The 12,388-nt window shown below is 52.8% G+C and overlaps 5 protein-coding genes across 5 annotated transcripts; 4 read left to right on the plus strand and 1 right to left on the minus strand.

Annotated features, from left to right (window-relative positions):
- Positions 1-956: 956 nt before the first annotated feature.
- On the plus strand, positions 957-3,158 carry prm1 (pheromone-regulated protein PRM1; the record flags this gene model as incomplete). Its single annotated transcript, XM_071031263.1, has 1 exon — positions 957-3,158. One exon carries the CDS (start codon positions 957-959, stop codon positions 3,156-3,158), a length of 2,202 nt encoding a protein of 733 aa, XP_070885568.1.
- Positions 3,159-3,588: 430 nt separating this feature from the next.
- On the plus strand, positions 3,589-4,074 carry BJX67DRAFT_381820 (Glyoxalase/Bleomycin resistance protein/Dihydroxybiphenyl dioxygenase; the record flags this gene model as incomplete). The annotated part of the gene is made up of 1 exon (XM_071033086.1): positions 3,589-4,074. One exon carries the CDS (start codon positions 3,589-3,591, stop codon positions 4,072-4,074), a length of 486 nt encoding a protein of 161 aa, XP_070885569.1.
- A 61-nt stretch (positions 4,075-4,135) lies between these two features.
- On the minus strand, positions 4,136-8,716 carry BJX67DRAFT_132814 (putative xanthine dehydrogenase HxA). Its single transcript, XM_071024560.1, has 4 exons — positions 8,194-8,716; positions 7,933-8,132; positions 5,930-7,884; positions 4,136-5,880 (listed from the first exon to the last, which is right to left on the minus strand). The coding sequence occupies exons 1-4, from the start codon at positions 8,447-8,449 to the stop codon at positions 4,197-4,199; spliced, it is 4,095 nt and encodes a 1,364-aa protein (XP_070885570.1). The 5' UTR covers positions 8,450-8,716; the 3' UTR covers positions 4,136-4,196.
- A 32-nt stretch (positions 8,717-8,748) lies between these two features.
- On the plus strand, positions 8,749-10,759 carry BJX67DRAFT_355227 (ssDNA-dependent ATPase MGS1). The gene has a single exon (XM_071029290.1). The coding sequence runs from the start codon at positions 8,984-8,986 to the stop codon at positions 10,574-10,576; it is 1,593 nt and encodes a 530-aa protein (XP_070885571.1). The 5' UTR covers positions 8,749-8,983; the 3' UTR covers positions 10,577-10,759.
- A 148-nt stretch (positions 10,760-10,907) lies between these two features.
- cdc31 (putative cell division control protein Cdc31) lies at positions 10,908-12,292 on the plus strand. The gene is made up of 2 exons (XM_071029291.1): positions 10,908-11,368; positions 11,445-12,292. The coding sequence occupies exons 1-2, from the start codon at positions 11,090-11,092 to the stop codon at positions 11,937-11,939; spliced, it is 774 nt and encodes a 257-aa protein (XP_070885572.1). The 5' UTR covers positions 10,908-11,089; the 3' UTR covers positions 11,940-12,292.
- Positions 12,293-12,388: the final 96 nt, after the last annotated feature.

Genomic DNA, 12,388 nt, shown 5'->3' on the forward strand with positions numbered 1-12,388 from the left:
GAAGTGCTCTCTCTCCTTTTCCTCCGTATCATCGCCAGCCGTCTTTCCGCTCATCGCACATTACTTAGGAGCCACTAAATATAGCCGAGGGAACATGAAGCGTTACATGGAGCGTTGAACTCGCATGTTCGACACTTACTCACCAATCGAGCGATGATCCACCACGGAATCTCTGGGAGCTTTGGCGGCAAGTGAAGCAGCAAGGGCCGCGCACCTGAATTCGTCAACAAAAAAAGACACCGGGAGTTTCTTCCAGCAATGTTATTCATCTGTCGGGAAGAAGACTGTGGGGTGCTCTGTTTCACTGGCAGCCTACTCCTCCTGGCGCCGTCTGTGGAACCCAAGCGGTTGGACGATGATGCTGCGCTCTAAGCGCCCACGACGAAGACTATATTTGGCCAGCGCAAGCGCTCTGCAGAATCCGCTGGATTTATCCGCTGAAGAATTCCAGCGCGAGATGAAACAGACCTACTGGGACTGAGCGCTCATTGGATGGTTTGTGTTGCGTTCGATTCTCTCTTCCATTGTTCGCATGGAAGTTGAAGACGCTTGTCTCTATGACCACATGCCCACTTGAAGGACTATTTTGGTCTTTGACTGGTTTAATGGCTCTCTATTTTGTCTCATATTTCGAATAAATGGAGGGGATACCCCCAGAGCACCTCTCTATTCATCCTATTGTTCTTCTCTCTTTTCCATATTTGGTCGCGACGAACACTAACTACCTCCTGTTTCAGTTTCTTTTCAATAGATTTCAATGCGGCATGACTTCTTTATAGATTCCATTTTTCTACTGCTCTCGTGAATAACTGCTGGTCAGTGTCCTTTGTTCTGAACGCTCCTTTCTCTTCATTCATCAACAACTTCTTTGACGCCTCTTCGACATTATTATCTGGCCGCTGGTTGCCCCCTCCCTCGACTACGACCTATACTGCTTTCGGATTCTAGCCTTCGTTATGATTTTCTCCAGATCCGCCCGATCTATATTTCCACTCCTCCCTCCGTATGGGGCTCATGATCCAAATGGAGGAGGGCAGATTATCCCACTACATCCGGACGGCATCACGCCATATATGGGCTTGCGATCGCGCCTGTCGCAGATATGGATGAATCGATGGACTGTTCTGCTCCTCCTCGTACTGGTCAGGCTTCTTATCGCCATTACCAGCCTCAACACAAACATGGATTCGGCCAGACGGGAAGCACTATCCGCATGTACCTCTGTTGAATCGATGGGTAGCGCCATGGCTTCGACTCCCCATTATCTGGCGCGGGGAGTGAATGAGCTGACGGCTTCCGGCGTTGAAACGGCCGTTAGCGCTCTCCAGACGATGCTCGAGCTTACGTTGACTGGCGTTGAAGAGATTATTGTCTTCATGATCAAGATTTTGTATCAGACTTACCTCTGCCTTATTACCATGGCTGTTCGTGGCACTGTTGACGTTGGAGTTGGCTTATTAAAAGACGCTAGCGACTTTTTGAACACAACAATCAAATCCATCGGTGAGGGTATTAGCGACAAAGCGTCAGAATTCGAAGACACCATCAACGGTATCATCGAGAATTTCAACGACGCAGCAACCTGGTTTACCGACGACCTCCACGTTCCTACATTGGATATTGATGGATTTATCGATGACCTTGAGAATGCGCAGCTTCCATCTTCCATCGACGATAGTCTTGACAAGCTCAACAACTCGGTGCCGACGTTCGACGAAGTTAGTGATTTCGTGGAGAACATCATCCGCACCCCGTTTGACGAGGTGAAGAAATTGGTCAATGAGTCCATGGGGTCGTTTACCTTCGACCGGGACTCGCTACCGGTTCCTGAAAAGAAGCAAATGAGTTTCTGCAAGGGAAGCGATGGAATCGACTCGTTCTTCGATCATGTCGCGGACATTGCTGAGACAGCGCGGAAGATCTTCATTGCTGTTCTGGCTATCGCCGCAGTTCTCGTGTGCTTCCCCATGGCATGGCAGGAAATCCGCCGGTGGCGTGCTCAGAGAGAGCGCTCCCAGCTTGTCCGCAAAGAAGCCCATGATCCGATGGACGTCATATACATCGTATCCCGGCCCTACTCCTCCGCTACAGGCATCAAAGCTGCCAGCCGATTCAGCAACAGCCGCAGGCAGATCCTGGTCCGCTGGGTGATCGCATATGCTACTTCTCCCCCAGCTTTATTCGTCCTGTCTCTTGGTTTAGCAGGGCTTTTCGCCTGTCTATGCCAGTACCTCCTCCTACAGGCCGTCGAGAAAGCTGTACCGCAGCTTTCTGCAGAAGTTGGTGCCTTCGCTGACAAGATAGTTGGGAGTCTGGATGAAACGTCCGCCGAGTGGTCCGATAGCGCCAACCGTGTGATTGCTGATATGAACGCGGATCTGAACCAGAACGTCTTCAGCTGGGTCAACACCTCAACAACAGGTGTCAATGACACTCTTAACGGCTTTGTTGATAAGACAACTGGCGTCCTCAATGATACCTTCGGCGGAACCGTCCTCTACAACCCGATGATGGATGTCTTCGACTGCCTTATCGGCCTTAAAATTGAGGGCATCCAACGTGGCTTGACCTGGGTCCACGACCACGCCAATATCGATTTCCCCGCTCTCCCTAACGACACCTTCTCCCGCGGCGCCGCGGAAAGTATCGACGACGGAAGCTCGGACAGTTTCCTCTCCGATGCCGGGGACTCTACCTCCAACAAAATCACTGAAGTCGTTTTCCGTGTCACCAATGCAATCGAGAACGGAATTGCAACGGAAGCGCTCATCTCTGGCATCATCCTCCTTGTCTGGTGCGCGAACCTGCTCTTCGGCGTTGTCCGTGCCCTTTCCCTCTTTGGGAGCCAGGCGCGAAACCGCGGTGATGGGGGTGGCGCCCCTGCGCCTGGCCCGGTAGGTCCTGACGCGAATGGGTTTCATGACGTGCCTCTCACGGGGATTCCCGATACGAGTTCGAACTCCCGATCTCAGCCCGCACCCCAGTATGAGCCGCCCGCAAGGACTTTCGCATCCGCTGGTTTACCAGTGGCGGTGACCACCGAAACTGGCTACGAGGACGAGAAGTTAGGGTTTGCGGGGCAGAGGAACGCGCTTCAGGTGTCTGCACCGGATCTGCGTGGGAGTAGCTACGCTGAGTACGGCGTTGAAAAACGATAATTTCCTCGATTTACTGAAAATTTTAACTCCGCGGCTCTTCAGCCGCCTACTCCAGTCTTTCGTTTGTTCCCTCACCTGCTTTTTGTACACTGGTGGCACAGTACTTGGCGTTGGGGACAACAAGCATTTACCTGGTCAAGCGTTGACAACAATACCCACATATCACTGACTGAAACATAATACTTGATGTATCTAGATGATTCAGATATAGCAAAAATGAACCAAGATGCCACCCAGGCTGATTCATACGGCAGAAAAGTAACTAGTTACCCCTCAGTAACCTCTCGTATTCCCTCAATGGAACTCCCAATCCCAATCCACGCCTGAGTGAGACCTTCAACCCTCGAAGCTTCGGAATCAAACAAGTCGAAACAAGGCACGCTGTGCATCCACCTCCCCCACATTCACAGTACATACACTGTCCACCGCAATGCCCGCAGGGCTAAACCTCGTAACCCTCCTCGTCCACGACTACGACCCCGCAATCGCCTTCTTCACACAAACCCTCGGTTTCACCGTCCTTGAAGACAAACCCTCTCTCACAAACGACGGCCGCCCGAAACGCTGGGTCGTCGTGCGTCCCCCGGCAACTTTCAACCTAGATGATCTTGGGAATCCAGCGTTAGAGGCGGAGAGAGTGTCGGCAGCTGACGGGGGCGCGAGTATCCTACTCGCTCGGGCGGATGGCCCCGAGCAGACGGCGCTTGTGGGGAGGCAGTTCGCGGGGCGGGTGGGATTCTTTTGGTCGCTTGATTCTGGGGATGATTTCGAGAAGGTTTATAAAGGGCTGAGGGGGAAGGGGGTCGAGTTTGTGAGTGCGCCGAGGCAGGCGGAGTATGGGGTTGTTGCTGTCTTCCTTGACTGCTACGGCAATAAATGGGATCTTTTGGGCCCTAAGGAGCGAACAGGTACCTAGGTAGTCGAGGTGTGTAGACATAGTCTGCAATAATACTATGACTATATGTAGACTATGACTATCAGAGGTATCAATTAAAATCGTAAGACATAACTCCATTCCGCTCAAGCCGTGCCCGTAGCTCATATCGCAACGAAAAAGCTCTTCTCTCCTTCCTTCGGACTGACTCTCGCCCGCTCAATGATCGGGTCAGCGCAGCTAATCCTGATCCGCTCAGGAGTGGCAGGACTCTCCAGCTGCAGGACATCACTAACTCCCCACTCTTTCCTGGCTGCTTTGAGGGCATCCCGAATTGCGAAGAACGCAGCGCTCCCCATGAACAGAGGTGGCTCGCCCACCCCGCGAGACCGCTGGATTGTGCGCAGATTCTCCCACTCCACGTCCTTCAGAAGGCTGACATTGAAGATTTGCGGGATATCTCGGAAGCCGGGGATCTTGTAATTTCCTGGTCCCTTCGTGAAGAGCTGCCCCGAGCCGCGATGCCAGAGACTCTCCTCTGTCGTGAAGAGGCCCTGACCCTGGATATAGGCGCCCTCGATCTGCCCGTAATCGATAGATGGGTTGATGGTGCGGCCGACGTCCATCTTAATGTCGGCGCGTAGCGGCGTCCAATCACCGGAAATCGTATCGATTTCGACCTCTGCTGCAGTAACACCCTGCGTGAAGTAGAAGAACATCTGGCCCTTGTTCTCGCCCCAGACGTAGCCGATGTCCGGTGTACGGTAGTAACCTTGTGCAGAGAGGTTGACGCGGTCGAAGTATGCGGCATGAGCGAGTTCCTTCATGGTAGCACTGGGCATCTTTTCGCGATAGGGGCGGAGGCGTTCGTTTAGTTGTTCACACGCGTTGAAGATTGCGTATCCGTTTAGGTCAGAACTGGCGGACGCGGCGGTGGATGAGGTATTGGCCACGGTATTTGTGGCTGTCTCGGAAATGAAGACGTCGGATTGTGGGACACCCAGCGCTTCGGCAGCAATAGCAACCATTTTGGTGTGAAGTCCTTGACCCATTTCAACACCCCCATGGGCAACGAGGATGCTGCCATCATGATAGATGTGGACTAGAGCACCTGCCTGGTTTAGGAATAATGCCGTGAAGGAGATGCCGAATTTCGTGGGGATGATAGCCATTCCACGCTTGGACCATTTGTGTGTCCGGTTATATTCTTCCACGGACTTGCGGCGCTCTAGATATGAGCTTTCCTCAAGGACCTGGTCATACATCAAGGGCACATGCCAGTCTTTGAGCTCTTGGTTGAAATGCGTCTTGTCACCCGGTTCGTACATATTCAGCAGTCGCAGCTCCTCTACCGGAATTTCGAGGTGATCTGCGACCTCAGATATGATTGATTCGGCGAAGAACATACCCTGAGGGCCACCGAATCCACGGAACGCAGTGTTCGAGACCGTGTTCGTCTTGCAGATACGACCGCGGACATACATATTTGGGATTCTGTACACTCCGTCAATATGGGATAGACTGCGCTCCACGACAGCCCCAGAAAGATCTTGCGTGTGTCCACCGTTAGCATAAACGTCGGCATCAAGTGCAAGGAGCTTGCCCTCCTTTGATACTCCGACCTTCCATCGGCAATAGAACGGGTGACGCTGTCCGGAGGTCGCAATGTCTTCATCACGGTTGAGCATGCAACGCACTGGCCGTCTCGTCTTAGCCGCTGCAGTTGCACATATTCCCGCCAGTTGGACCGAGCGTGTCTCCTTCCCACCAAAGCCTCCACCAAGACGCTTGACCCTTGAGACAATCTTGTTGGATGCAACGCCGGTAACTTGTGCGACATATGATTGTCTACAACTTGTCAGCTTTGCTGTACGCCGGTGGGAAACCTCGTACTTACGTTTCTGTAGGATTCTGAGTACCACTCCAAATTTCCATCTCACCATCTTCAGGCTTCGGGATGGCCACACAGGCCTGGGTTTCTAAGTAAAAATGTTCTTGACCACCCATTCGCGTCACACCTTCGATCACCTGGTCGGCTTCCTTGAAGGCGTTCTCAGGATCTCCGTTCTTAATGTATCGGAAATGTTCAAAGAATGACTCGGCTTCGATCGCCTCCTCAATTGTAAGAATCACCGGTAGATCTTCATATTCGACCTTCACAGCTCTCGCACCCTCTTCAGCAGCCCTTGCCGAAGTTGCTAAAATCATACCGATCGGTTGCCCGGCCGTGGTAACCTTGTCAACCGCGAAGAAAACTTCGTCACAGTTTGGGGCACCCCACCAGTTTGCCCTCGGAGATGGGAGATCCGTATGATTCACGTACTCAACCACCCCCGATACGTCTAAGGCGGCTTCCGTGTCAACACGAAGTAGATTGGCATGCGCCTTAGTCGATAGGACCATACACCCGTATAGTTCGTTCTTCTGCACGGGAATGTCATCTGTATACTGGGCTTCTCCGGTTGCCTGTTTAAGCGCGGACACATGGGGACCAGCTCGACCTAGAACCCTTTGCTGGTAAGCTGCTGAAGCTTCATGATCTTTGTACCCCGTGGAAATCGCCCGCCCGATCTCGGTAACAACACTATCATCCACGTCGGTCCTGTTAGCACCAAGCTGGGCCAATACGTCGTGATAAAATCTGTAGAAGAACCCCAAAGCAAGGGATCTTCGATAGGTTGCCATGCCACCTGGAACACCGAATTTGAGATCGAAATCCCGCTCCAGAGCGCCCATGGTGCCTTCAAGGGTTGCTGGACTAGTAAATTTCTTCCCGGCTAAAAATTCTTCGGCATTCCGCGCGGATACTGTCATGGGTGCCATGCCGCCAAAGACAAGATTCACGCCAGTGACGTCGTGCGAGGGCGAGAGAGACACGCGCAGAGCGGCATTCACGATCGCAATATCATCATCCTTCCTCTTGGATTGTTTGTATGCTCGCATATACTCTCCACTTTCTGCTGCAATGGGAATCCGCAGGCTCGCAATGATAGCATCGGGTGGGAGAGCTGTGGACCTGTAACCTTTGAAGAACTCGGCCATGGGAATCTGTGTTTCCTTCTCCAGCGACTTGGCGATGAGGGTGGTGTTCGTAGCAACAAAGACGGGGTTGAGATCTGATATTGGCGAAGCGGTCGCCAGATTACCGGCTGGTGAGGCTACATTCCTGATCTGCCTGCCAGCAAAATAGCGGAGCTGCTTCTTGATGGCCGTGAAGGGCTGCCCTCGCGTTGGTCCATAGCGTTCAAGAGCTTGATCGCACACAGATTCAAGATCGGTGAGTGAGATATTCGCACCGATCTCCAAATAATTGTCACGGAAGGTAAACTGCCGGAGTTCGGCGAGATCTCCAAGGTATACAGAGGCATCGTAGCGCATCTGCTTGAACTTGATCTCAATCTGCGTCTCGGTGCTTCCACCTATCAGCTTGGCATCGGGGTGGACGCTCTTGATTTCTAGGAGCTGTTGTACAGTAACTGGCCGGTACCACTTCTTTCGCTTGTTACCCAAAGCTAGTGGGCGCAGCTCCTGCTTCCAGAGGGAGGGCGGGAAGATCAATTCAGTATCGGGCTTGTAATCAATGAAATCGGGGGACACAAATTTGTGGGTGGCTTTATCAGCGCTGTCGAGTAACGATCCCTTGCAACAACCATCGGCGCCGTTCTGCTTTTCCATACAACACCCAGTGCCCCCATTGGCACGCGCTTTTCCGCACCCCGTGGGCGTGGTGAAGCTCTGAGCAGCATCAAGAATTGGCCGATATCCAGTACAACGACATAAGTTCCCATCAAAAGCCTCCTCTACCACATGTTCGGAGGGTTGGGGATCGTTTCGCAGAAGAGCATAAAGACTCTTGAGGAGGTCAGCGCCGTTACATTAAATATTATTAAAATAGCATACCATCACAATTCCAGGAGTACAGAAACCGCACTGGCTTCCGTTGCCGACAGCCAGCCGCTGCTGGACTGCATGAGGATTCTTCACATTGCCAATTCCTTCCACAGTGATAACATGCTTCCCATCGACACTAACCAGTGGCGCGATACAAGCGTTCACCGAAGCATGGTAAAGCTTCTTCGTAGTGGGGTTGAGCTGCGAGACTACCTGCTCCGAGGTCAGTAGGGAGGTAGGTTGTGACGATGATATCATGGGGCTAGCAACGTACCACCGTGCAGGCACCGCAGCCACCCTCTGCGCAACCTAGCTTTGTCCCTGTTAATCCGATACCCCTCAGGTATTCCAACAGAGTGATTTCTGGGTCGAAAGAGTCAAGGACCACCTTCGTGCCATTGAGATAGAAGCGAAGAGCGTCATCCCAGTCTTCAGTGAGCTGTGCCAATGATGTAGCAGGCCCTTTGGCTGTGGCAGTTGCTTCAAGGTCCGACTGTGAAGGTTGTAATAAGACGCCGGGAGCCATGATTCAGACTTTCTCGGCTACGCCGGGTGAAATGCACCTGAAACACGCATTGGAGAAGTGGAGGAAGCGTGGGAGTTTAATATATCGAGTGTCTGATAAGTAACGGTCTGGACATCGCGGGGATCGCCACCATCCGATGGGGAACGCCACTTGGAAGTCATCCTCGTCCAATCGCGGGCACCGGAATGCGGCGTTTTGTCAGATGGGAAATAAAGGGTTCAGAAGCCGGGGTGAAGCGAAAGTAGGATGAAAGAAAAGTGAAACTGAGGAATTACTGCCGACTGTCGCGTGCTCTTGCTGGGGGAAAAGCGCTGGATTTGATTCCTTGTCCAGAGCGACCAGACAAGCTGCCTGACGCGGGAATTGTAGGCCTCAGGCAACAACAGCTCTTATCTAATCACCTTCACGCGTGCACGCGTCGGTCAGATCAGACAGCTCATATTCAAGCTAGACAGCCGAATTTTCGAGATATCTCATCCTGTGTCCCTTCAATGCTTACCTCAATTGTAAGGCTCGGCTGCTGGTGATTGAACCATGGTGTTGTGCCCCATCTGTGGAAAAGCTGTCTCCTCGCTCAAGATCAATGATCATATCGACTCTGACTGCCAGCAATTCATCGAAGAGCCAACACTGAGCTCCAGCCACCCCTCCCCCTCTCAGAACACCCCAGTTCCGGCCTTTTTCCAGCCGTCTTCAACTCGAAAAGCTTCCGCTCAGCGTGATGGCCCTTCGGATTCCTCTCCGCTCCGCAACCTCAATGGCAAAAGAACGGTTACGCAGAACGGCAGCGCTCTCCCTGACGATAATGTGACCCGCTCGCAGCCAGAAGATGCGTTAGAGTCTGCCCCAAAGAAACCGAAGGTTAACGCCTTTCAGAAAGCTGCGCCGTTAGCCGAGCGGATGCGCCCCCGAACTCTTGACGAAGTATGTGGTCAAGAGCTGGTTGGTCCGACTGGTGTCCTACGGGGACTCATCGAGGAGGACCGGGTCCCAAGTATGATCCTGTGGGGCGGCCCTGGAACTGGGAAGACAACAATCGCGCGGGTCATCGCTTCCATGGTGGGGAGCAGGTTCGTCGAAATCAATAGCACCAGCACCGGAGTTGCAGAGTGCAAGAAGATATTCGGCGACGCGAGAAGTGAGCTCAGCTTGACGGGAAGGAAAACGATCATATTCTGCGATGAGATTCACCGATTCTCGAAATCTCAGCAGGACGTATTTTTGGGCCCCGTCGAGAGCGGCCAAGTTACGCTGATTGGGGCGACAACTGAGAACCCATCCTTTAAAGTCCAGAATGCCCTCCTTTCCAGATGCAGGACCTTCACGTTATCAAAGCTCGCAGACGAAGATGTCAAATCTATATTAGACCGCGCCCTACAAACTGAGGGCCCGAATTATGCGCCTTCTGCTCTGGTAGACGACGAGCTGCTGGGCTATCTGGCAAGGTTTGCTGATGGGGATGCGCGAACGTCATTAAACTTGCTAGAGCTGGCAATGAATCTGTCAAAACGGCCCGCGATGACGAAAGACGAGATAAAGCGGGCTTTAACCAAGACGTTTGTTTATGATCGTGCTGGGGATCAGCACTATGACACGATTTCCGCTTTCCACAAATCCATCCGGGGCAGCGACCCTGACGCCGCATTATATTACCTTGCCCGCATGATCCAGTCAGGCGAGGATCCCCTGTACATCGCCCGACGATTGATTGTCGTTGCCTCGGAGGACATTGGTTTAGCCGATCACAGCATGCTGACACTCGCGATCTCGACGCATTCCGCGGTGGAGAAGATTGGGCTCCCCGAAGCACGGATCAATCTTGCCCATGCAACGGTGGCCATGGCATTGTCATCTAAAAGCACTCGGGCCTATCGAGGTCTCAATAATGCCTTTGCGGCACTGTCGGAGCCGGGGGTTGCGGGCTTGCCCATTCCTATCCATCTACGCAACGCGCCAACGCGACTGATGAAGGAGCTTGGGTACGGGAAGGAATACAAGTACAATCCAAATTATCTCAACGGCGAGGTCGTCCAGGATTATCTCCCAGACAAGTTGCAGGGCCGACAATTTCTGGAAGACCGAGATCTCGGGACTCAAATCGATCCCGACTTGAGGACCGGGAAGTGATATGGACTGCTCATTTCCCGGGCCTGGACTCCAGGCTTCTCTTCCGAAAACCTCCTCTCCTCTACCACGCTGCTTTGGCGTCGCAAGGGCCAAACCCTTGCTTTATAAAATCTGATACCCGCCCTTCTGTAAATAGAGCACACTCTGCAACACATGAAATAATTAAATAATATCTACAAGCCAGATCATTGTCGAATATTCAGCCTTCAAGCTTCTGTTCACTGCTTGCCCTTGTATAGAGCATCTCAGCCAATCAGAGGCAGGTCCACCCACCGCTCCGCGTCGCGTCGGCCAAAGTCTTGCAAGACATCGACACTGCAACAAAGCGACAGAGAAGATCAAAAGTCCAGACAACCACCCCTCCTCCCACGCCCTCCCCACTCATTTCCCCCGCTTACCTCTCCTTCAGACGACAATTACTTCCTTTTACCCTCTTAATCTCCACCCAACCCGCCTTTGTCACCAACAGCGTCAACCGGCTCTCAACAATCCAAACAACACCGGCCTGTCGCCATGGCTTCGTCCGGGCAGCCATTCGGGTCGCGCTCTTACACAGCGGGCAAACTCCCCGACCGATCGCTAAACGCCAACGCGAACCCATATAGCGCCTCGACCTTTTCCCGTCGCGGCGTGGGAGCCGCCAGTGCAGGGGATTTTGGACCCGACCCCACGAAAGCAAGCCAGCAGGCACCGCCGCAGCAGCAGGCCCACGCGCAAACACATGGCCCGGCGCAAGAGTCGAATCCGCTGAGCCGGTTGACGGAGGAGCAAAGGGAGGAAGTCAATGAAGCTGTACGAGTCAAGGCGCTTTGAGTGTTCGAAATCTTATGCATAAAGGCTAACGTCAGGTTTTTCTTCTGTTTGTCAGTTTACCCTCTTTGATCTCGACCGCGACAGGCATCTAGACTACCACGAACTCCGCGTCGCCTTTCGCGCCCTCGGATTCACCCTCCCCAAACAAGAACTCATCTCCCTCTTAACGACGTACGGTGTACCCCGTCCCCAGGTCCAGGGGCAAGGCGGCACCCAACAATCCTCACAGCACCCACAGCAACCGAAGGCCGCACCGGCTTCGAATCCTCAGCATCCGTCAAACCTGCTCATGCCCCTTTCTGCGTTCCAGGCTGTTACGGCGGTAAAGATCCTCGAGCGAGACCCGCGAGATGAGATTCTTCGAGCGTTTGAACTGTTTGACGAAGGCGGGAAGGGATTCATTGATCTTGAGGACTTGCGCCGCGTGGCGCGGGAGTTAGGCGAGACAGGATTGGAAGAGGAGGAGCTTCGCGCAATGATCGAGGAGTTTGACCTTGAGGGCGTTGGTGGTGTGACAAGGGAGGCGTTTGTGAGTATATGTTGGCAGTGATCTCATCTACCCAAGTCTCATTCCTGAAAGGCCACCCACTCCATGCATGAGATACTTGGGATTGGGGCCTCTTTTTACTTTGATATGTCTGTACTCCAAGCTTGATTGGATGTTATTGTTTCACTTACCTAGGCATTGGTGGGCGCCGAGTGACTGGGATTTTGCTTACTTGCTTGACTTACGGTGCTTTATATAGTTTCCCGGTTTTTGTCTGTGCTGTTGTACCGTTCTTAGCTTTTCCTACGGGTTTAGGAATCTTGGATGACTTCAGGTCAAATGTTCCCTTTCTCCGAAGTAGTTGGCAGATCTAAGGATGTGAGCCTGACTACCCTTCTTGCTATGTAGCCGAAAACAACTTTCCCAGCCACGACTTCTTCCCACACTGAAACAAAACCTCGCCTTTCAAACGGCAAGACGATAATGGTAAAATGCCCTTCACCTTGGATACT

Source organism: Aspergillus lucknowensis (assembly GCF_044049455.1).
Source record: "Aspergillus lucknowensis strain CBS 449.75 chromosome Unknown BJX67scaffold_24, whole genome shotgun sequence".
NCBI classification, from domain to species: domain Eukaryota; kingdom Fungi; phylum Ascomycota; class Eurotiomycetes; order Eurotiales; family Aspergillaceae; genus Aspergillus; species Aspergillus lucknowensis.